Source organism: Salvelinus sp. IW2-2015, unplaced genomic scaffold (assembly GCF_002910315.2).
Source record: "Salvelinus sp. IW2-2015 unplaced genomic scaffold, ASM291031v2 Un_scaffold1467, whole genome shotgun sequence".
NCBI classification, from domain to species: Eukaryota; Metazoa; Chordata; class Actinopteri; order Salmoniformes; family Salmonidae; genus Salvelinus; species Salvelinus sp. IW2-2015.
The window spans coordinates 326,172-348,235 of NW_019942926.1; the positions used below are offsets into that span (position 1 = coordinate 326,172).

The 22,064-nt window shown below is 43.5% G+C and overlaps 1 protein-coding gene across 1 annotated transcript in view; it reads left to right on the top strand.

Annotated features, from left to right (window-relative positions):
* The window catches only part of LOC112070955 (KICSTOR complex protein SZT2-like), a 71,872-nt gene extending 49,854 nt beyond the window's left edge, over positions 1-22,018 (top strand). Inside the window, exons 31-48 of the mRNA XM_070439187.1 lie at positions 4,344-4,416; positions 4,750-5,070; positions 5,375-5,513; positions 6,483-6,593; positions 7,260-7,329; positions 7,466-7,651; positions 7,872-8,147; positions 8,383-8,794; positions 11,517-11,591; positions 11,752-11,890; positions 12,099-12,216; positions 14,999-15,119; positions 15,990-16,139; positions 16,904-17,006; positions 17,207-17,324; positions 17,662-17,749; positions 21,279-21,397; positions 21,641-22,018. Coding sequence (XP_070295288.1) covers positions 4,344-4,416; positions 4,750-5,070; positions 5,375-5,513; positions 6,483-6,593; positions 7,260-7,329; positions 7,466-7,651; positions 7,872-8,147; positions 8,383-8,794; positions 11,517-11,591; positions 11,752-11,890; positions 12,099-12,216; positions 14,999-15,119; positions 15,990-16,139; positions 16,904-17,006; positions 17,207-17,324; positions 17,662-17,749; positions 21,279-21,397; positions 21,641-21,862 — 2,841 coding nt within the window. The 3' untranslated portion in view covers positions 21,863-22,018. The remainder of the gene's footprint in view (positions 1-4,343; positions 4,417-4,749; positions 5,071-5,374; positions 5,514-6,482; positions 6,594-7,259; positions 7,330-7,465; positions 7,652-7,871; positions 8,148-8,382; positions 8,795-11,516; positions 11,592-11,751; positions 11,891-12,098; positions 12,217-14,998; positions 15,120-15,989; positions 16,140-16,903; positions 17,007-17,206; positions 17,325-17,661; positions 17,750-21,278; positions 21,398-21,640) is intronic.
* Positions 22,019-22,064: the final 46 nt, after the last annotated feature.

Consider the following 22,064-nt stretch of genomic DNA (forward strand, 5'->3'; position numbering starts at 1 on the left):
GCTGAAATCCCGTTAACGGGATCGATATGACAACAGCCAGTGAAGTGGCAGGGCGCCAAATTCAAACAGAAATCTCATAATTAAAATTCCTCAAACATACAAGTATTATACACCATTTTAAAGATAACTTGTTGTTAATTCCACCACAGTGTCCGATTTTCAAAAATGCTTTACGACGAAAGCATACCATGCGATTATGTTAGGTCAGCACCTAGTCACAGAAAAACACAGCCATTTTTTCCAGCCAAAGAGAGGAGTCACAAAAAGCAGAAATAGAGATAAAATTAATCACTAACCTTTGATGATCTTCATCAGATGACACTCATAGAACTTGATATTACACAATACATGTATGTTTAGTTCAATAAAGGTCATATTTATATCCAAAAATCTGTTTACATTGGCCCGTTATGTTCAGTAATGTTTTGCTTCCAAAACATCCGGTGATTTTGCAGAGGCACATCAATTTACAGAAATACTCATAATAAACATTGATAAAAGATACAAGTGTTTGACATGGAACTTTAGATAAACTTCTCCTTAATGCAACCGCTGTGTCAGATTTCAAAAAAGCTTTACGGAAAAAGCACACCATGCAATAATCTGAGTACAGCGCTCAGAGACCAAAACAAGCCATACAGATACCCGCCATGTTGTGGAGTCAACAGAAGTCAGAAATAGCATTATACATATTCACTTACCTTTGATGATCTTCATCAGAGTGCACTCCTATGAATCCCAGTTCCACAATAAATGTTTGTTTTGTTCGATAAAGTCCATAATTTATGTCCAAATACCTCCTTTTTGTTTGCGCGTTTAGTTCACAAATCCAAATTCACACGGCGCAGGCACTTAGTTCAGACGACAGTTCCATTGCAGTTCGTAGAAACATATCAAACGATGTATAGAATCAATCTTTAGGATGTTTTTATCATAAATCTTCAATAATATTCCAACCGGACAATTCCTTTGTCTTTAGAGAGGAAAAGGAACGCAGCTAACTCTTACGGGTGTGCGCCTGACTGAGCTCATGGCATTCTGCCAGACACCTGATTGAAACAGCTCTTATTCTCCCCCCCCTTCACAGTAGAAGCCTGAAACAAGGTTCTAAAGACTGTTGACATCAAGTGGACGCCTTAGGAAGTGCAATCGGACCAAATTTTACACTGTATATTGGATAGGCAAAGACTTGAAAACCTACAAACCTCAGATTCCCCACTTCCTGGTTTGATTTTTTTCTCAGGTTTTTGCCTGCCATATGAGTTCTGTAATACTCACAGACATCAATCAAACAGTTTTAGAAACGTCAGAGTGTTTTCTGTCCAAATCTACTAATAATATGCATATCTTAGCTTCTGGGCCTGAGTAGCAGGCAGTTTACYCTGGGCACCTTATTCATCCAAGCTACTCAATCCTGCCCCCCAGCCATAAGAAGTTAACAAGAAATGTGTGGAGTGGTTGAAAAACGAGTTTGAATGACTCCAACCTAAATGTATGTCAACTTCCGACTTCAACTGTATTCCTAATGTTTTGTATACTCGGTGTATGTCACTCAGAGGCTTGCGATTGCAAAGCCTGCTCAAACTGTTCTGTGCTCTTGGTTATGCCAGGTGATGATGAAATTATACAATATATCAGCATTTCTCGCTCTGCGTGCTGCTCCTATGTAACAAATGTTCTCAGAGTCTGCATCCCGGCTCGCCATCACGGCTGAATTTAGATTTTAAAAACTGAGGAATGGATGCGCAGGAAGAGCGGATGGAGAGAAGTAGGTGGATGAGGGCTGGTAGGGGATACGAGGAGAAGCGGTGGGTGAGGCTGGTAGGGATACTGAGAGAAGCAGGTGGGTGAGGGCTGGTAGGGGGCATGCAGGTGCGTGAGGGCGTGGTAGGGGAAGCTGAGAGATGCGTGGGATGCTGAGAGAAGCAGGTGGATGAGGCTGGTAGGGGATACTGAGAGAAGCAGGTGGGTGAGGCTGGTAGGGATGCAGGTGCGTGAGGGCTGGTAGGGGACGCTGAGAGATGCTGGTAGGGGATGCTGAGAGAAGCAGGTGGTGAGGGCTGGTAGGGGATGCTGAGAGAAAGCAGGTGGGTGAGGGCTGGTAGGGGATACGGCAGGATGATTAATAACCTCTAACGAGTCACAAACCCGGATCCGGATCCCCCCCATCAAAAAAGCTGACTAGCATAGCCTAGCCTAAAGCCACAGGGATATCATATAATACAATGTTCATGAAATCCACATTCCAAGACCACCAAATGAAAGATACACATCTTGTGAATCCAGCCATCATTTCTGATTTTAAAATGTTTACATTGAAACACAATATGTATCTATTAGCTAACCACCATAGCAAAAGACACACCATTTTTTTCCTGCATAGGTAGCTATCACAAATTTGACCAAAAAAGATATAAATAAGTCACTAACCAAGAAACAACTCATCAGATGACAGTCTGATAACAGATTATTGTATAGCATATGTTTGTTAGAAAAATGTGCATATTTCAGTTAGTAAATCACAGTTCTACATTGCAGCTGCAATCTAAAAATAGCGCCGAAGCAGCCAGAAAATTACAGAGACCAACGTCAAATACCTAAATACTCATCATAAACATTTCTGAAAAATATACTGGTGTACAGCAAATGAAAGACAAACATCTGTGAATCCAGCCAATATTTCCGATTTTTAAGTGTTTACAGCGAGGACACATATAGCATTATATTAGCTACCACAATAGCCAGAAACACAAGCCATTTACCAGCAGCAAAGGTTAGCGATCGTAACAAACCAGCAAAAGATATATAATTTTTGACTAACCTTCATAAACTTCATCAGATAGCATCCTGTAACATCAATTACACAATGGCATATAGGGTTTGTTCGAAAATGTGCATATGTAGCGCACAAATCGTGGTTATACAATGTCAATAGTAGCCAAACTTCAAGCAATCTGTCCGGCGCCATCTTGGAGAGGCACCTAATCTAATCAATAACTAATCATAAACTTGACTAAAAAATACAGGTTGACAGCAAATGAAAGATACATTAGTTCTTAATGCAACCGCTGTGTTAGATTTTTAAAATTAACGTTACTACGACATAAAGCGTGCGTTCACGAGACCGTGCCGAAATTAATGGCGGAATTATTGTTTAACATTTTCAACATAAATACGAATTAACAGCATAAAGACTTCTACTATTTGTTGAGCTTCCATCAGAATCTTGGGCAAGGGTCCTTTGTCCATAATAATCGTTGCTCGGCTTGTAGAATGTCGTCTTCAACCGTGTAATTAGCAGCAAACATTAGCTATGTGGCCCAGACATGCCCAACTCTTCAAAACGCAGAACAAAGCAAATTCCGAAAATCGCAATATACTCATATAAACTGATATAACTCGTTAAAATAACTACGTTATGAGTTTCTAACACCTATATCGAATAAAATCAGAGCCGGATATATCTAACGCCGATAACGTGAGCTTTTCAGAATGCCATCCTGAGGTCCTCCTCATGACGAACGTTGCGCCATGACGAACGTTGAAAAGGTGCCCCCCTCGTTCCAACCCATTTATACTGCCTCAGATCTACCTAGCAACACCATTTCAATTCTCAACGCTTGGACAATCTAGAGGAAATCGTATGCAGTGCTTGTCGACCAATAGAATAATTGCAAATTATTTAACTGACCCAGGAACAGAGTTCCCAATTTCAGATTTCTCACTTCCTGACAGGAAGATTGCTCCAACTCGAGTTCTGTTTTACTCAGATATAATTCAAACGGTTTTAGAAACTAGAGAGTGTTTTCTATCCAATAGTAATAATAATATGCATATTGTACGAGCAAGAATTGAGTACGAGGCAGTTTAATTTGGGAACAACATTTTTACAAAGTCAAAATGACAAGAAGTTTTATTGACAAGAAGTTTTAAAGCTGCCACACGTCAGATGCGCATGAAAGTGGATATTATTGGACTGGGGTATCCAAGAGACTAGTTGCTGTTGCTTAAAATATGTAAGTGAATTTATAAACAAAACTGACTGTATAAACAGGCACCAGCTGGTTATTTAGAACTGTAGGGCTGAAGAATGTGGTAGTGTCGTATTCTAAAATGTTGGTATCATGACGTTTTTGTACGGTGACGTTACCGTGGTACTGKTATACCGTGCAACACTAGTATGTTATTTCCTATCAGTTGCTCTGTCTTTGCAGTAGTTGTGTATCCACACTCCAGGACAGTGACGAAAACACTTGGTGCCGACACATTGGTTCAACAATAAATAACTGGGTCTGGGAATAACACAGTGCCCTTCCTCCTTTATTTTTTGTTMTCCTCATGAGTACTCTGATGGGGAAGAGAAGAGACAACCTAGTGAAGAGGTTGTGTCAGAGGCTGAGCCTGCTACAGAGRACGGTGAGGATCCTTGTATTTTATATTATCTATTTCACAATACATCAACTACTTATCCTCTGGACCATAGAGAACATGTAGTTCGTCATTCGTCATAAGGATACGTCATAAATCCTGTGTACTATCTCACCGTTATGTGGGCAGCAGGTAGCCTAGCGGTTGGGCCAGTAACCAAAGGTCATTGGTTTGATTCTCAGAGCTGACTAGCTGAAAAATGTGCCCTTGAGCAATGCACTAATTGCACCTGTAAGTTGCTCTGGATAAGAGCAGCTGCTAAATTACATGTTTTTTACATTTATTTTGATGTAAAAACGTAAATGCACCTGTGTACCTCAGAGTACATGTCGGGCTGTTGCATTGYGACGGAGAGCGACACAGACCTGGAGGTGGAGTACCAGGAGAGGGCTGGAGGCCGGAGATCCCTAGGGGCAGACAGAGAGGGGGAGGCAGGGGGAGAGTGGGAGGATGAGTCCCTGTCTGACTCCAACACAGTGAACCAGGACGATGTCTCCTTCAGAATCCTAGAGGGAGACAGCCTGTTGGAGCCAGAGGGGCCACAGCCTGAGATGCCCCCACTGTTCATCCACCTCACCTGCTCTGTTAACATGAAGAGTTGCCACGGATCYATGCCCATAACCACGCTACCCACCTGCCTGGGTGAGTACACACTGCCTCTGCTCTGTACCTGGCACCCCTCACAGAATAGACTCAAGTCAATAGACAGCATGTGAATCAGACCTGGGTTGAAATAGCTGCACTTTGAGTGTCTGGCACAATGGAACCAGTGGRCTAGTTCCTAAAGTGCTAACCCTTCCATCTGGCACTATAGGCAGGCTCACTCCTACACTCAAAGTATTTGAAAGACAACAAATACTATTTGAACTCAGGTCTGGTGTGACATTTTTTTAATGATATTTAATGCCCTACTGTTTATGTTGAGATGTGTACTGTGTTATTGCAGGTGAGGTGATCATGTGTCTGGAGAATGCAGAGGCCCTGCAGGCTGTGAATCTGAATAATCTGTCTGTCACACTGGACATCTTTGTTCTCACCTTACCCCTGGAGATAGAGGACATGCAATCAGACTTGAGACACAACAGGTTAGATCCTACTTTAATAAAACTATGTKGAACGAAAATAGCCCTTTACACTCATACCCATATGCGGGTTGAAAATGACAGATTTGGCCAATGATAAGCGCATAAATTGGAACACAGTGGCTGAACAGTAACATACTATGAATGATGTCAGAGCATGAATGGTTTTGGATTGCGTAAACAACAACAGTAGCTGTGTGATTTGATGGGGATGCAGGACTGTGTTCCAAAAGAAAACAACTACAAGTGTGCTTGCTTTAGTTCCTCAACAGCACAGCTAGGAGAGCTCAAAAAAACAACTTATAGTTTGACTGTTCTTTGAGTCATAAAAGTGCATTGAAATGACTTAGGAACTGTGTACACTTTGGAGAGGTSTGTGGTCACTTGGAGCCACCAGTTAGTCCTCTCACTCAAACCCTTGTCATTTTTTTGTCTTATGTTGCACCTACCCCACATATKTTCAGATTTTGTTATCAACAAATGCAAMAAGTACAGTAAATGTAAAATGCACATAAAATCAACAGTGTAAAAAGTCTTGTCAGGTGAACTGTTGTGTCCTCAATTTTGGTCTAATAATTTTCACATCATCCCCAAACAGTTCCCTCTCAATTGCTACCATGCATATGCATTTCATATTTATTTTGTGAGAAACATTTAAATTTAGTMCTATCCATATAGGCCAAGTCCCATGAGTGTGTAAAGGGTTAAATGACAAACTCCCCCCMAAATATTTTAGCTCTTGGATTAATTAGTGTTCATGGGGTAAGGTGCTCTTTGGTTCCCCAGGTATGTGAATAAARTAAACTTGTAGGATATCACTCATCCAAACACACACAGGCACTCTTCCTGGACACATTATCATTGGATTGATAAGGTGCAATGTGGTTGAGCCCTGTGGTGTATATGTTCATCAAACTGCATTTCTTTCACAAGAAGGTGATCATGTTAACTAACAGCCTGCACTCTCTCTAGGTACACGTCAGAGAGCAGTGTGTCTCTGAACCGTTCTCCAGATCAGCCCTCTTCCTACCGCTCTGATGAGGATGTGATGGGCAACCTGGACAGAGTAGTAGAGGTCGACGGGTGAGTCATTGGGAAGGATGAGAAGTGGGGAAGTCTTGTCCTATATCTGTTTGTGCTGTATAGCCGTTGTCAGTTGGCTTTACAGCACAAACAGATCTGGGAGCAGGCTAAAGGAGTAGGTGTTAATGGGTGATTGATCTTGATTTTACTGGACTGCTGGTACCTGCATCTGTATAAATGCAATCTTATGTAAGTTAGTATCGAACTTTGCTGTGACCAGTGTCATGGAAGCTCTGTACAGTAGGCACGGTGATTTGAGCTATCCGATTGGCCAGTACAGTAGGTGCACATGATTTGACCACAGATCTCCTGGTCCGCCGGGTAGGCGGAGTTTGTCTTTTCAGACAAATTAAATTCTTAAAATGGGAACACTTTACTTAACCGCTGCGCATGGCTTCTGAATCAAGTGCACCTACCGCCAACAGCGCAACGAATTAAACAAAAAGGAGTACAAGCCTTTATCATTGGCTTTTCTACAGAATTGTTAGGTGTTCCACTAGGAATGACTTGAAGATGGACCAGTCAATCGCCATCGACTGGTTGGTGACCACTGATTCTAAAGGGTAGATAAAAGCATGTTGAGGAGGGTTTGGCTGATGATGACATTTGTCAGCCTGCATGATTTCTATGACCTTGCAGTAGTTCATTATTTCTTTATTTCAACAGGGTTGGAGGAGACTCTTTGTCCAAACTCCCAATTCCCCACAAACTAGCCGTGTTAGCCGCCATGGAGGAGGTAAATTCAGTCTCTGTAATCTCGATCTTGATATGATTTGAGCTAGTCGATCCACTAAATAGCCGGAATTCCTCTGTCACCGAGGTACATATTTCAGGCACATTCACTCAGATCTCCCTGTTGCCTCTYGCTGTAGATCYGTTGGCTCCTAGAGGATGAGATTGTGTCAGCTCTGCGTCACTCCCGGGTCATCAGCTCGTCCACGCTACAGAAGGTGGCGGGTCACGTGCTTCGCTCWGGCGGGCGACCACGCTGCCACTTTGAGGTCGTTCCCTTGCAGTTTGTCTTTGGCCCTGAGCAGTCCCTGGAAAAGTTCAAAGAGGTGGGCTGGGATGATGACCAGGAGGGGTGACAAGTTTCTGTCCTTTTTTCTAGTGGGGTCAATATGTTTTTCCCATCGTTAGGAACCTTGCATGGTTGTTGCACACCCAAGTTCTACTCTGTCAATTGCTTTTAAATGAGGAAAATTGGTATTGGAATTTCAGTTTTCTTCCTGGATTGAGATGGAACTGACCCTAACCCTTGAATCTTACCCTCAACAGGAGTTCCGTAGGATGTCATTCTCAGGTTACTTGCTGAAAGGAGAGCAGGACAACTTCCACTACATGTCTCTGAGTAGACTCCACCCACAGCGCATCCAGGCTTCTATGAGGCTGTCTGAGAGCACTGTTAACACTGAGGGGGCGGGACAGGCCACCCAAACCAACAATCACTGTGCTGATGTGGACGACAGTGCCAGGGCTCCGTCCAATCATGGTGCACCAGGAAGAAGACCTGACCACGGAACAGAGGTGGAGAGGGTGGAGCTAGACTGTGAGGTTTGTCAAACTTTTGGGGGGGGATTTCAACCTGACCAACTAGTTTATTTCCATCCATCCTCTTTCATGGTCCTTTGAGTCGAATTAAGGTTTCCTACCTTTTTAATGTTTTTTTCTGAATAAATGCAATTTATATGAATGAATGAATGAATGAATGAATGAATGAATGTATGGATGAATGTGTATGAATTTGAACTTAATTAATTATTCTATATGTTACATTCTTTCCCTCCAGGTGCAGGGAGAAGAGAAGAAGCCTGCTGTCGGGGATGTTAGTGATTCTGTTAGTGACCTAGCCCAGGACCCCTGCAACCCTCCAGCCAAACCCACCCGGGATGACTCCGAGGAGGCCCCCAGACCTCGGTTGAGCTCAGCCGGTGCAACCTCCACAGCCGCTGGGGATGGACCTCGGGAGAGTTCTGTTGGTGTCTCCACCGGCCGACCCCGACTGAGCTCTGTGGGCAGAGGAGGAGAGGTGATAGGACCTCAGCTGAGCTCTGTAGGCTCCTCCTTCACGGCCATGAGGGATCAAGGCCAACCCAGCACCCCTCACCTCAAGCCCAGCACCAGCACCGACCGCTCCTCAGAAAACACCAAGACCCCATCCGCAGTCAGCCTGGCCGAGTCGKTGCAGTCCACCACCCACAGTGAGTGTCCCTGTCCCCCAGAGCCCAGACAACACCTAGGACCTTAAGTGATGAGACGTTACAGCTACACTGCTTGGGTGATATTCCATTTTTTTTAATTTTTTTTAAACAAAGTGCAACAAGGAGGCTCGCTGTGTTTGCAACGCTGTGAAACTTAATACAAACCTGTGGTGTATAATGACAGAAGCCATTCACATGGTAGCTTCCTACAGTCCTGTATGTTTGCCCATACTGTTTTTTTTTTATGGAACCATGCTGTGACCTGCCATATCTCCCAGCAGAGGAGAGATTACTAGTTCAGCTCTTTATCTGTGTGTCTATACAGTGCATTCGGAAAGTATTCAGACCCCTTCCCCTTTTCCACATTTTGTTAYGTTACAGCCTTATTTTAAAATGGATTAAATATTTTTTTCCCCTCATCAATCTACACACAATACCCCATAATGACAAAGCGAAAACATAAATACCGTATTTACATAAGTATTCAGACCCATTGCTATGATACTGGAAAATTGAGCTCAAGGTGCATCCTGTTTCCATTGATCATCGTTTGATTTCTAACAACTTGATTGGAGTCCACCTGTTTGGAAAATTCAAATTGATTGGACATGAAGCCTCACACCTGTCTATATAGGTCCACAGCTGACAGCAACGTCCAGAGCAAACAATCAAGCCATGAGGTCGGAAGGAGTTGTCCGTAGAACCCCCGAGAGAGGATTGGTTGAGGCACACGATTGGAGATAGGTACCAAAAATCTGCTGCATTAATGTCGCCCCAAGGAACCACAGTTGGCCTCCATCATTTCTTAAAAAAATATATTATTTATCCCTTTTCTCCCCAATTTTCGTGGTAATCCAATCGGCGAGTAATTACTATCTTGTCTCATCGCTACAACTCCCTAGCGGGCTCGGGACGAGACGAAGGTCGAAAGCCACGCGTCTCCGGAAGCACAACCCAACCAAGCCGCCTGCTTCTTAACGACAGCGCGCCTCCAACCCGGAAGCCAGCCGCACCAAATGGTTCAGGGAGGAAAAACACCGTGCAACCTGGCCCCCTTGGTCTAGCGCGCACTCGCTGCCCGCCACAGGAGTCGCTGGAGCGCGATGAACAAGGGATATCCCTACCTGCCAAACCCTCTCTAACGCCGGACAACGCTAGGCCAATTTGCGTCGCCTGCACGGACCTCACCGGTCGCGGCGGCTTGCGACAGAGCCTTAGCCGCGAACCCAGAGACTCTGGTGGCGCAGCTAGCACTGCGATGCAGTGCCCTAGACCACTGCGCCACCCGGGAGGCCCCGCCTCCATCATTCTTAAATGGAAGAAGTTTGGAACCACCAAGACTCTTTTAGAGTTGGCCACCCGGCCAAACTGAGCAATCGGGGAGAAGTGCCTTGGTCAGGGAGGTGACCAAGAACCCAATGGCACATRAAAGCCYGCTTGAAGTTTGCCAAAAGGGACCTAAAAACTMTCAGACCGTGAGAAACAAGATTCTCTGGTCTGATGAAACAAAGTTGAACTCTTTGGCTTGAATGCCAAGCGTCATGTCTGGAGGAAACCTGGCACCATCCCTACGGTGAAGCATGGTGGTGGCAGCATCATGCTGTGAGGATGTTATTCAGCGGCAGGGACTGGGAGACTAGTCAGGATCAAGGAAAATATGAATGGAGCAAAGTACAGAGAGATCCTTGATGAAACCTGCTCCAGAGCACTCAGGACCTCAGACTGGGGGYGAAGGTTCACCTTCCAACAGGACAACGAACCTAAGCACACAACCAAGACAACACAGGAGTTGCTTCGGGACAAGTCTYTGAATGTCCTTGAGTGGCCCAGCCAGAGCCTGGACTTGAACCAGATSGAACATCYYTGGAGAGACCTGAAAATAGCTGTGCASCAACGCTCCCCATCCAACCTGACCAGAGCTTGAGAGGATCTGCAGAGAAGAGTGGGAGAAACTCTCCAAATACAGGTGTTGCCAAGCTTGTAGCKTCATACCCATGAAGACTCGAGGCTGTAATTGCTGCCAAAGGTGCTTCAACAAAGTACTGAGTAAAGGGTCTGAACACTTAATTAAGTAAATGTGATATTTCCATTTATTTTTATTTTTTATACATTTTATTTTTTATAAAAAACAGTTTTTGCTTTGTCATTATGGGGTATTGTGTGTAGATTGATGAGAAGAAATAAACTATTTAATCAATTTTAGAATAAGGCTGTAATRTAACAAAATGTGGAAAAAGTCAAGGGGTCTGAATACTTTCCAAAGGCACTGTATGCGTGTGTCTGTGTGGATTGTCTCTTGCGAGGCTGGCTGTGTGACACCAGTGAGGAGAGTATGAGTGAGTGAATCTTCGGCAGTACTAGCAGCACAAGTCTCTTAAGTCTGTTGACTGAGCTGGCAGCTTTACCGCGTTTCTGCCCTTAAGGCTGTTTTCTCCCTCTCCATTCCCAAATCAACAGGCAGCAGCACTCCGCTCTGAGCTGACAGACAGAATATTACATGAGATGACCCCCCCCACACACACACTTCTCTCTGGAGTACATGTTCCAACATTGAGGTGGGGAGACTCCTAGGGCCTGTCGGTGTAGAGGCGGAGGGAGGAGGAGAAATCCCTGAGGGTCTTAGTCATGTCTCTGACAGTCTAAGATAGTGGGCTTCTGGAGATGAATCTCTGCTACCTCAGGTGAATGTGGTGTAAAACTGTAAAACTTGTCTCCTCCTCAGGTAGTGGCAAGCTGAGGCCCAGCAGAGTACAGAGTGTGGTCTCCAGTCAAGGAAGCCTGGACTCTGACATGCTGGGTAAGAGATGGACATTATAATGATTATGATAGTGTTGCTCATAACGATGATAATGATGATCATGATCTTTATCACGATGATGATAACGACGGTGGTGACGATCATGATGATGATGCTGCTAATGAAAGCTAATGAAACATTTTTAGCTGTATATTTTTAGGTTATGATGGTGGCAGCAGTGACTCTGAATGTGAGAGCCCCACTATAGAAGAACAGGAGTCCCAGTCCCCCCTGCTGCCTGACTTCTGGCTCATCGTTAAGGTCCACCAGGACAAAGTAGAGGTGTACTCCCACTCCAGGTGAGAGAGGGCAGGGGCTTAGGGAGGACACGGATGCAGCTCATAACTGCTGCTCATCTTCAGCCATTTAGAATGTTCAGTGTGCCATCTTACATGACACAATTGTTACATAACGATTCCATTATTTAATTATACAGGTTATTCTCATTGAGATAAAAATCTCAAGAGACCTGTAAGATATAAATTCGTCATGGAATATTGTTTGCAGGAGCTTCAACGAAGGGAAGGAGGACGGAGTAGGGGAGGAGGAGGAGGTGCCAGAGTACTTACAGTTGCATCAGATGGTGGTGAGGAAGATTGGGGAGWTCTGCCGTATAGTCAATCAGGTAGGTTACACTCCTTTGTGTGATTGTGATCCTCTGTTTGTTTGACGTTAATAGACATTTTCAATTGTTCGAAATAGGTAGGTTACACTCTCTCTCCCATTAAGACATTTCTGACACTTCAATGCTTATACAGTTGAAGTCGGAAGTTTACATACAGTTAGGTTGGAGTCATTAAAACTCGTTTTTCAACCACTCCACACATTTCTTGTTAACAAACTATAGTTTTGACAAGTCGGTTAGGACATCTACTTTGTGCATGACACAAGTAATTTTTCCAACAATTGTTTACAGACAGATTATTTCACTTATAATTCACTGTATCACAATTCCAGTGGGTCAGAAGTTTACTAAGTTGACTGTGGCTTTAAACAGCTTAGAAAATGCCAGAAAATTATGTTATGGCTTTAGAAGCTCCTGATAGGCTAATTGACATAATTTGAGTCAATTGGAGGTGTACCTGTGGATGTATTTCAAGGCCGACCTTCAAACTCAGTGCCTCTTTGCTTGACATATTGGGAAAATCAAAAGAAATCAGCCAAGACCTCAGAAAAACAATTGTAGACCTCCACACGTCTGCATTCATCCTTGGGAGCAATTTCCAAATGCCTGAAGGTACCACGTTCATCTGTACAAACAATAGTACGCAAGTATAAACACCATGGGACCACGCAGCCGTCATACCGCTCAGGAAGAAGACTCGTTCTGTCTCCTAGAGATGAACGTACTTTGGTGGGAAAAGTGCATATCAATCCCAGAACAACAGCAAAAGACATTGTGAAGATGCTGGAGGAAACAGGTACAAAAGTGTCTATATCCACAGTAAAACGAGTCCTATATCGACATAACCTGAAAGGCCGCTCAGCAAGGAATAAGCCACTGCTCCAAAACCACCATAAAAAAGCCAGACTACGGTTTGCATCTGCACATGGGGACAAAGATGGTACTTTTTGGATAAATGTCCTCTGGTCTGATGAAACAAAAATATAACTCTTTGGCCATAATGACCATTGTTATGTTTGGAGGAAAAGGGGGAGGCTTGCAAGCCAAAGAACACCATCCCAACCGTGATGCACGGGGGTGGCAGCATCATGTTGTGGGGGTGCTTTGCTGCAGGAGGGCCTGGTGCACTTCACAAAATAGATGGCATCATGAGGCAGGAAAATTATGTAGATATATTGAAGCAACATCTCAAGACATCAGTCAGGAAAATAAACCTCGGTCGCAAATGGGTCTTCCAAATGGACAATGACCCCAAGCATACTTCCAAAGTTGTGGCAAAATGGCTTAAGGACAGCAGTCAAGGTATTGGAGTGGCCATCGCGAAGCCCTGACCTCAATCCATTGAAAATTTGTGGGCAGAACTGAAAAAGCGTGTGCGAGCAAGGAGGCCTACAAATCTGACTCGGTTACACCAGCTCTGTCAGGAGGAATGGGCCAAAATTCACCCAACTTATTGTGGGAAGCTTGTGGAAGGCTGCCCGAAACATTTGACCCAAATTAAACAATTTAAAGGCAATGCTACCAAATGCTAATTGAGTGTATATAAAATTCTAACCCACTGGGAATGTGATGAAAGAAATAAAAGCTGAAATAAATAATTCTCTCTACTATTATTCTGACAATTCACATTCTTAAAATCAAGTGGTGATCCTAACTGACCTAAGACAGGGAATTTTTATTAGGATTAATTTTCAGGAATTGTGAACAACTGAGTTTAAATGTATTTGGCTAAGGTGTATGTAAACTTCCGACTTCCACTGTATATAGAGTGTTCACCCATTCTGGTGATTGGTTGAAAATGTGTTTGGTGATGAGATTTTACTTCCTTATGTTATCAAATACATTTTACCAAGACAAATATGATTCTTCATGTTCTGAATCGTTCAGTGGGGTCTTTCTCTAACACATCATTATCGGATTTCATAACCTAATGCATCCGATAATAAGCACCGAACTCGGTTGACATAGCGGTGCAGGTTTCTCCTAAAATCTTTTGAGGATTTTACATCTTGTGGTGGTCGTCTTCAAAGTTATTCCGTGGGTCGCAAAAAGCGAAATTAGCATGACACAAGCTGAATTAAATAAAACTGATTTGAAAATAAAAAGCTTGGTATATGCTCTGTGCTCCGTTGACATTTCACAGAGATACGTTTGTTTTTGTGAGAAATCTTTCAACTAAATATGAACGTGTATACTAAAATATGAAAATACAAAATTTCATGTCTCAAATCGATATCCATCTTACCTCCCATATTGTTTTATTTCCTGTGGATTCGAGAAGGATGATGAGTTCAACGGGAAAGTGAGCCTGTCAGCTAGCCATGTAGCCTTAATTCTTGCAGTGAATCCACCTAGCTGATGCGATGCCATTTTTCAGATTTTTGAACACTTTTTTTTCTCCTCTGGCCTCCAGGGGTGGATTTACAAGGGTAAATCCACCCCTCTCTCTGTCTAGTTGGTGCTGTTCAACCTCTAAGGCTACGTTCAAATATCCACGGTAGCATACCACTTATAACAAAGCAATTACATTCTAAGTAGTATGGTAGTGTGGATATTGGAACAGGAACAAACTCCCTCTGTCTGGTCTCTCATCTCTCCTCTGTCTTGTCTGGTCTCTCATCTCTCCTCTGTCTGGTCTGGTCTCTCATCTCTCCTCTGTCTGGTCTCTCATCTCTCCTCTGTCTGGTCTCTCATCTCTCCTCTGTCTGGTCTCTCATCTCTCCTCTGTCTGGTCTCATCTCTCCTCTGTCTGGTCTCTCTTCTTTACTCTGTTTCTCCACAGCGTCTTCTACTCCAGGACCTCAATGACAGCCACGTGTGTAACTCTCTTCTGGTGGCAGAGAGTGAAGAGGATATCTGGAAGAACGAGTCCCTGTACAGACAGAAACTGGCCAACTCTGATGGTTAGTCAGTCAACACTCACGATCACTATCATCTGCACACACTTATACACATGCTACAGACAGACACTTGCCATATATTTTCAAATAACTGTATTTTTCTGTCTCGCAAATTGCTTTTAACTAACAATTCGTTCCGAAAAATAATCTGTGCAGGCCTCTGCTGAATTATTTTATCCTCGAGCCAAAATGTTTGCCCATCCTTGCTTTAGAAGGGCTCTCCAATACATTTTTGCAAACACCATAAACGTAATGTACATCATATAAACACCCTTGATGACACTGAGTTTGTCATTGTACAGTACACAAGTTAATAATGCATTGCACTTTCTTGGCCCTGTGAGCTCCCAACTGTCACAGTGATGATGGAGCACAATCAATACAGGGCCAAGGAGAAGGAAACACACACTCTCTCTTTCTCTAATGTATGCAAGGTTACAGGGAAGAGCATCAGTGACAGGCCAGTGAAGTATGCTTGGAGAGGGAACCAGTGGGAACGCTCATGAGATTAACTTTGTATTTTATGGAAGCTGTTAAAACAGAATTACCAACTGTAATTTCCTAATATTGCTGTTTGTTTTGCTCCAGTGTGTGTAAATGAATTGGATCCTGGAGAGGGGATAGACATCAGAGAGGGCTTGTTGTTTGTGACTGCAGTGCAATAACATAATGTTACTGGGGAAGGGAAAAGGCTCCCATAGCAAATKGTGTTGTTTCTTTTCCTGGCTGGCGTCACACTGAAATGCATCTCCCCTCTCTCTCTGCAGTTGTGGTTGTAAATTATTTTCTCTTTTCTGTCTCTCTCTCTCTGTCTCACTCACCCACCCACCCTCTCTCTCTCCCATCTTATTCACCCCCTTCACCCACCAACAGATTACAATGCTGAGAACTACCAGCCGCGGGACTACCTTGCTGCCACCATGCAGTTCATCCCAGGTCACTTTGCCTGTGAGGTGGTGTGGAGCACCGTCATCCACATCCACCCTCGCCTCAAAGTGGGACCCAACGTAGGTGTGTCCAGGGGTGAGTCAGTGCCACTGGCAAAATACAGAACAAAAATGTTTTTCGAACATGCAGAGAAATAAAGACCACTGACAGAGTAGGACTTCATGTCTTCATGACCATTAACAATAACATCTTGATCCTGAATTAAATATGCCAATATTAACAAACATCTGACAATTATGTGAAAATGATGATGATGAATAGGAAAATGAATGACTTCCTTTATTTAAAGGAGCAGTGCAGTCAAAACATGATTTTTCTGTGTTTTATTTATATTTCCACACTATGAAAGTTGGAATAATACTGTGAAATTGTAAAAATTATGATAATGCCCTTTTAGTGTAAGAGCTGTTTGAAAAGGCCTCCTGAAATGTCAGTTTGTTTGCATGGGTGCGGGTTTTGAACGGCCTGGTGACATCACCAGGCAATATAAATGAATAGACCAATAACAAAGAGTTTGCCCTCCTCTCTTCAAATAACAGATCGTTTTCACGTTACATATCCCTCACATTAGGCCCCTAACTCAGGCCACTCCCAGACAGTCCTAGTAACATTTTTGCTTGAGAAATTGCTTTTGCTAAGAATAATTATTTTAATTGAGAAAATCTTAATTGTTACCCAGAAATKATTTGATATTGAAATAAAAACTGCTGCATTGGCCTTTAAAAAAATATTTAACATTTTAATATGATGGATTCAATACAATCAGTGTCAGTATAATTGAGATGGTTTGCTCAGTATCTTTATTTGTGTTGAAAGACTCTCTTCTCTCCATATCCCAGCTATCCAGGCTCTGCAGTCAGTGCTCAACGCCTTGTGTGTGGTCAACAGGAAGAGCATGTTTGTCTATCAGGAGCGCACTACCAAATCAGTCTTCTACCTGAGGTTAGCCCTGTTGCCCCCCTTATTCTTACGCCACTGCCTCCCCTCATTGTAGAACAGTCCCACCTCTTCATAGGCACTTCTCTCTGCTGCATCTAACCAGAGACTTGTTGAAGGAATTGAGTTGAGCATGCCAGTTCTTGATTATGCATTTTAAAGTTCCCTTACCCCCAACATATTCCCATGATCTCTGTTCTTCCCAGACTTTGTGAGACATCTCAAACAGGGAAGTACTCTGACCTGGATGGCAGCCTACAGCCCATGTCTCGCTGTGTCGGTCTCGCCCGGAGCCAGGAGCCCCTCTTCTCTGAGGAGTTCACGGTACAGTAGCACACTTACAGAGGGCTTCTCTATTGCTCAACAAGCAACTGTGGCCCTGAAGAACCATTAGGGCTGTATACTCTGAGGATCCCATAGTACAGTAGCAAGCTCATAGTTGATTTCTCTATTGAAGTGCAGGCAACTGTGGCGCTGAGAAACCATTAGGGCTCTGAAGTTGTCACCACTAGTTGATTTATCTGCTGTTCCCAGAACTGTGGTAACGTGCCCTTGGGTTAGAGATGATTTTGGGTTGTAATGTCAAATATCTGCAGTGGTCTGACGTGTGTGTGTGTGTGTGTCTTTCTGTGTGTGTATGTTTTACTCCATCTATATGCAGGGCTCCCGGTCATCTCTGGAAGGTCCCCGTCCAGTGGGACAGGTGGACAAACACATCCTGTTGCTGGTGCATGGAGTGGGAACTGCTGGTAAGATAGGGATTTGGAGAGCAAGGGCAAGAGAGGGGCTCATGGGGATTGGGGAACATTGGGACAGAATTCTGCAGTGTATGGATTGTGAGCAGAGGTAGCATAATGAGAGATGGGCTGAGCCTGCAGTTAAAAACTGAAGTTAGGACTAAGAAACCTCTGTGCACCTCTGTGTCACCTCTCAGTGCATTCCCACCCTGAGATAAGTGTGCCCACACTACTGTCCTCATGGCTAACTTAAGAGTAACAGATGAAATCGCTGATTCATTGTTGGTGTCAAATAGTGTGAACATTCTGTATGCTGTGCTGCAGTACCTCTAACACCCTTCTAGATGGCACTGTTGATCTTGCTCCATTTAACTCTGCCCAGGCTCCATCTATGATGTCAGCTATTTCTCTCCGAAAGTCTTTCTGGGCTTCAACAACAAGAGTGACTTATTAAAATCTTCCAAAGTTTTTTTTTCTTCTCCCCGACAACTGTTCATACAGCTCAACTTCTTTATTTATGAATTCCTTTGTTTACAGAGGGTTTAAGTTTTCTTGAAGTGTGTGTATGTGTTTCAATTCATTGTTTGTTTCTAAGGCTCAAAACACCTCACTGAGCATTGATTTGCATAAATATATCAGAGCGAGAGAGACACCACTAGGGTTGCACATTTTGGGGAATATTCAGAGGTGGAAACTTTCCGTGGGAATATATGGGAATTAAAGGAAATATATGCAAATTAATATTAATACCATTTAAATGTAGATGTTTTTTGCATTGGATATATTTACCATATCATATGGATACAGAAACATGAACCTTTTACCTTATCATAAGTAGACATAATTTAAAATTAATAAATCCTTTTCAATATAMATTTTAAAAAACAATTTAGTTACGAATTGAACTTTAATTAAATGACTGACTCTTCACATGGGATGATTTCACTGAACAACAAAAGAAAGGGAATATTAAATGATCCATTGAATCTCCCAAAAAGGTTTTCAACATACATCTGTAAAATTATAGTCTAGAAACTAAAGCTTTGGTTGTCTTCTTCTCAGGTTTCCATGTCTTCTCCCTGGACCTCCTCAATGTCCACCTCTTTAACATCAGACTCTGAGGCCTCATCTTCACTGTCACTTTCCAACCTAGTTGAGGATGGCTTGTTGTCAGGCTCAAAAAGCCTCAAATTTGCCCGGATGGCCACTAATTTTCAACCCTTGTATTGGTCAGCCTGTTGCATGCTTTGGTGTGTGTGTTCCCAAACAAGGACCAGTTGCACTCTGAGGYGGCTGATGTTGTTGGGATTTGGAGGATGATGGAGGCAACAGGGGAAAGAGCCTCAGATCCACAAAGTCCCTTCCACCAGGTGGCTGATGAGATATGTTGGCACGACTGCAATATTGCATCTCCATCCCAAAGCCCTTGTTTGGAAGTGTACTTCGCCAGACTGCTTCGCCAGACTGCCAAGAACCTTGCACTCATCCAGGCCAAGGTGCAGAGACACGGTAATGATGACACCATAGGCCTTGTTGATCACTGCACCAGACAGGATGCTCTTGCCAGCATACTCTGGGTCCAACATGTACGGTGCGGCGTGTATGGGCTTCAGGCAGAAGTCTTAACACTTTTTGATTTCAGAACTGCAGTTTTCTCTGCTTGGAGCAACAGTGAAGTGGGCAGGGCAGTATGGATTTCTTCTCTTACATCTGCAAGCAGAGTCTGAACGTCAGACAGGATGGCATTGTCTCCCTCAATCCGTGCAATGACTACTGCTGTAGGTTTCAGGAGTTTCAGGCTGCTTACCACTCTCTCCCAAAATACATTATCCAGGAGGATCCTCTTGATGGGGCTGTCCATATCGGTAGACTGTGATATGACCATTTCTTGGAAAGACTCCTTCCCCTCCAGGAGACTGTCAAACATGATGACAACACCACCCCAATGGGTGTTGCTGGGCAGCTTCAATGTGGTGCTCTTATTCTTATCACTTTGCTTGGTGAGGTAGATTGCTGCTATAACTTGATGACCCTTCACATACCTAACCATTTCCTTGGCTCTGTTGTAGAGTGTATCCATTGTTTTCAGTGCCATGATGTCATTGAGGAGCAGATTCAATGCATGAGGACTCCTCCACTTTAGACCAAGCAGCCTTCATGTTCGCAGCATTGTCAGTCACCAGTGCAAATGCCTTCTGTGGTCCAAGGTCATTGATGATTGCCTTCAGCTCATCTGCAATGTAGAGGCCGGTGTGTCTGTTGTCCCTTGTGTCTGTGCTCTTGTAGAATACTGGTTGAGGGGTGGAGAAGATGTAGTTAATTATTGCTTGCCCACGAACATTCAACCACCCATCAGAGAGGATTGCAATACAGTCTGCTTTCTCTATGATTGGCTTGACCTTCACTTGAACTCTGTTCAACTCTGCATCCAACAAATGAGTAGATAAAGCATTCTTCACATATGATTTGGCACAGTATTTGCAAATGTACTTAGCTTTTTCTTCTACATTAGCTGCAGTGAAATGTCTCCACACATCAGATAGTGCCCGTGGCATTTTCCTGTAAAGATTAGAATAAAAAWAATAAAAAATACAATTCCATGTACAGATAAATAGTTAAGCAGTTAGATGTAACAACTCCTTTGTAAGATAAATATTTTCAAATGAAACATGTATGGAAACAGGTAAATGAACACTCCTCAGTTAGCAGGCTCAAGCAAGCTAAAACCCACATGGTAGCAAAAACTAACTAGCAGAAATGGTTAACAAGTTAGAAATTATTTAAACACACTTTGCTGTAGGCTACTACTTACTAGTTAACAAAACATCATGAATGTCATATAAAATATATTCACCCCACCCAGTATTGTAATCAAAACTTACCAGAAAGCATGTAGTCCTTGGCTCAGACAGTGTAGTAGTGTGGGCTCAATAGCATCTCATTCTCAAGATCTTGAGAATCTGTACATGTGATGGAAGAATGCACTGTGCATGCAGAGGGTTGCAATTCCATTGAATTGGGGAGAGTTTAACAAAAATATGCCACAAGACCTAGAATTGTCTTAAGTGTATCCCACAAAAAAGGTTCACTGTTATAAGCTAACTTTTTTGGTTGAATTTGGCAAAATTTCCAAAATTCCCGGGCTTCACTTCCCATGGAAAGTTTCCGTGAAATTTCCGACCATTTGCAACCCTAGACACCACTGAGGTATCCTCTGTCAACACTACGGGAAGTCAAATATACGCATTTAAAGGGATACTTGGGGATTTTGACAATGAGGCCCTCTACTTCCCCAGGGTGACATGGGCTCTATTTCCATTGCTTAAAAATCTGTCCTCTCCTCGTCTCCTCCCAATCATCTGCACTGATGTGAAAAAGACTGGACAGGTGAAAACGGTATGGTGGATGCTCATCATTAGACTGACTTTCACCTGGTCAGTTTTTTTCTGGTCATAGCAATGAATGAGAGGAGGTGAGGAGAGGATGGATTTTTTGGGGGGCAATTGGGAAAGAGCCATGGTCTGCCTGGTCTGCAACACAGGTCCAGAGATCACAGATGAGCTGGTGAAGGTTCTGAGGAAGCGTCTGGATGAGACCACCCTGGACATCATCACCATCATGCTGGGCAGGAACTGCAAACTCACCCCCGCTGACGTGGAGGTAAATTATGTGATGCGTTAGCGCCACTTATTCCTTTGATGAATCAAGTTTGGGTCATTCTGTAGTGGGGAGGGGCTAGTTCAAATCTAGCTACTTCCACCCCCAGAAGTAGAGGTGACTAGTACTCATGAGATGTGGTTCTGAATCTCTCGTGGAAAGACAACATAGCATTACACAGTATTTAGTTGGAATTGGAGAGACATTGATGTGTAGGTTGATTATGTGTTGATGTTCTCTCCTCAGTTTATCCAGCCATCAGGGTCTCCAGCCACAGAGGTGATGGAGTTTACTCTGCCGCAGTGCTTCATGCCCTGGACCCCTGCTGTGGCCCACTACCTCAGGCAGAACCTGCTCATCTTCCTCCACATCCCCAAGTACACAGACAGCTACGTAGAACACCACTTCAAGGTAGGCTACACCACTAGTATACTACACTGCACTGGTACACAGACAGCTACCAGCTAACGTAGAAACACCACATCAAGGTAGGCTACACCACTAGTATAACACTGCACTGGTACACAGACAGCTACGTAGAACAACACAATCAAGGTAGGCTAACACCACTAGTATACTACACTGCACTGGTACACAGACAGCTACGTAGAACACCACATCAAGGTAGGCCTAACACCACTAGTATAACTACATCTGCACTGGTACACCA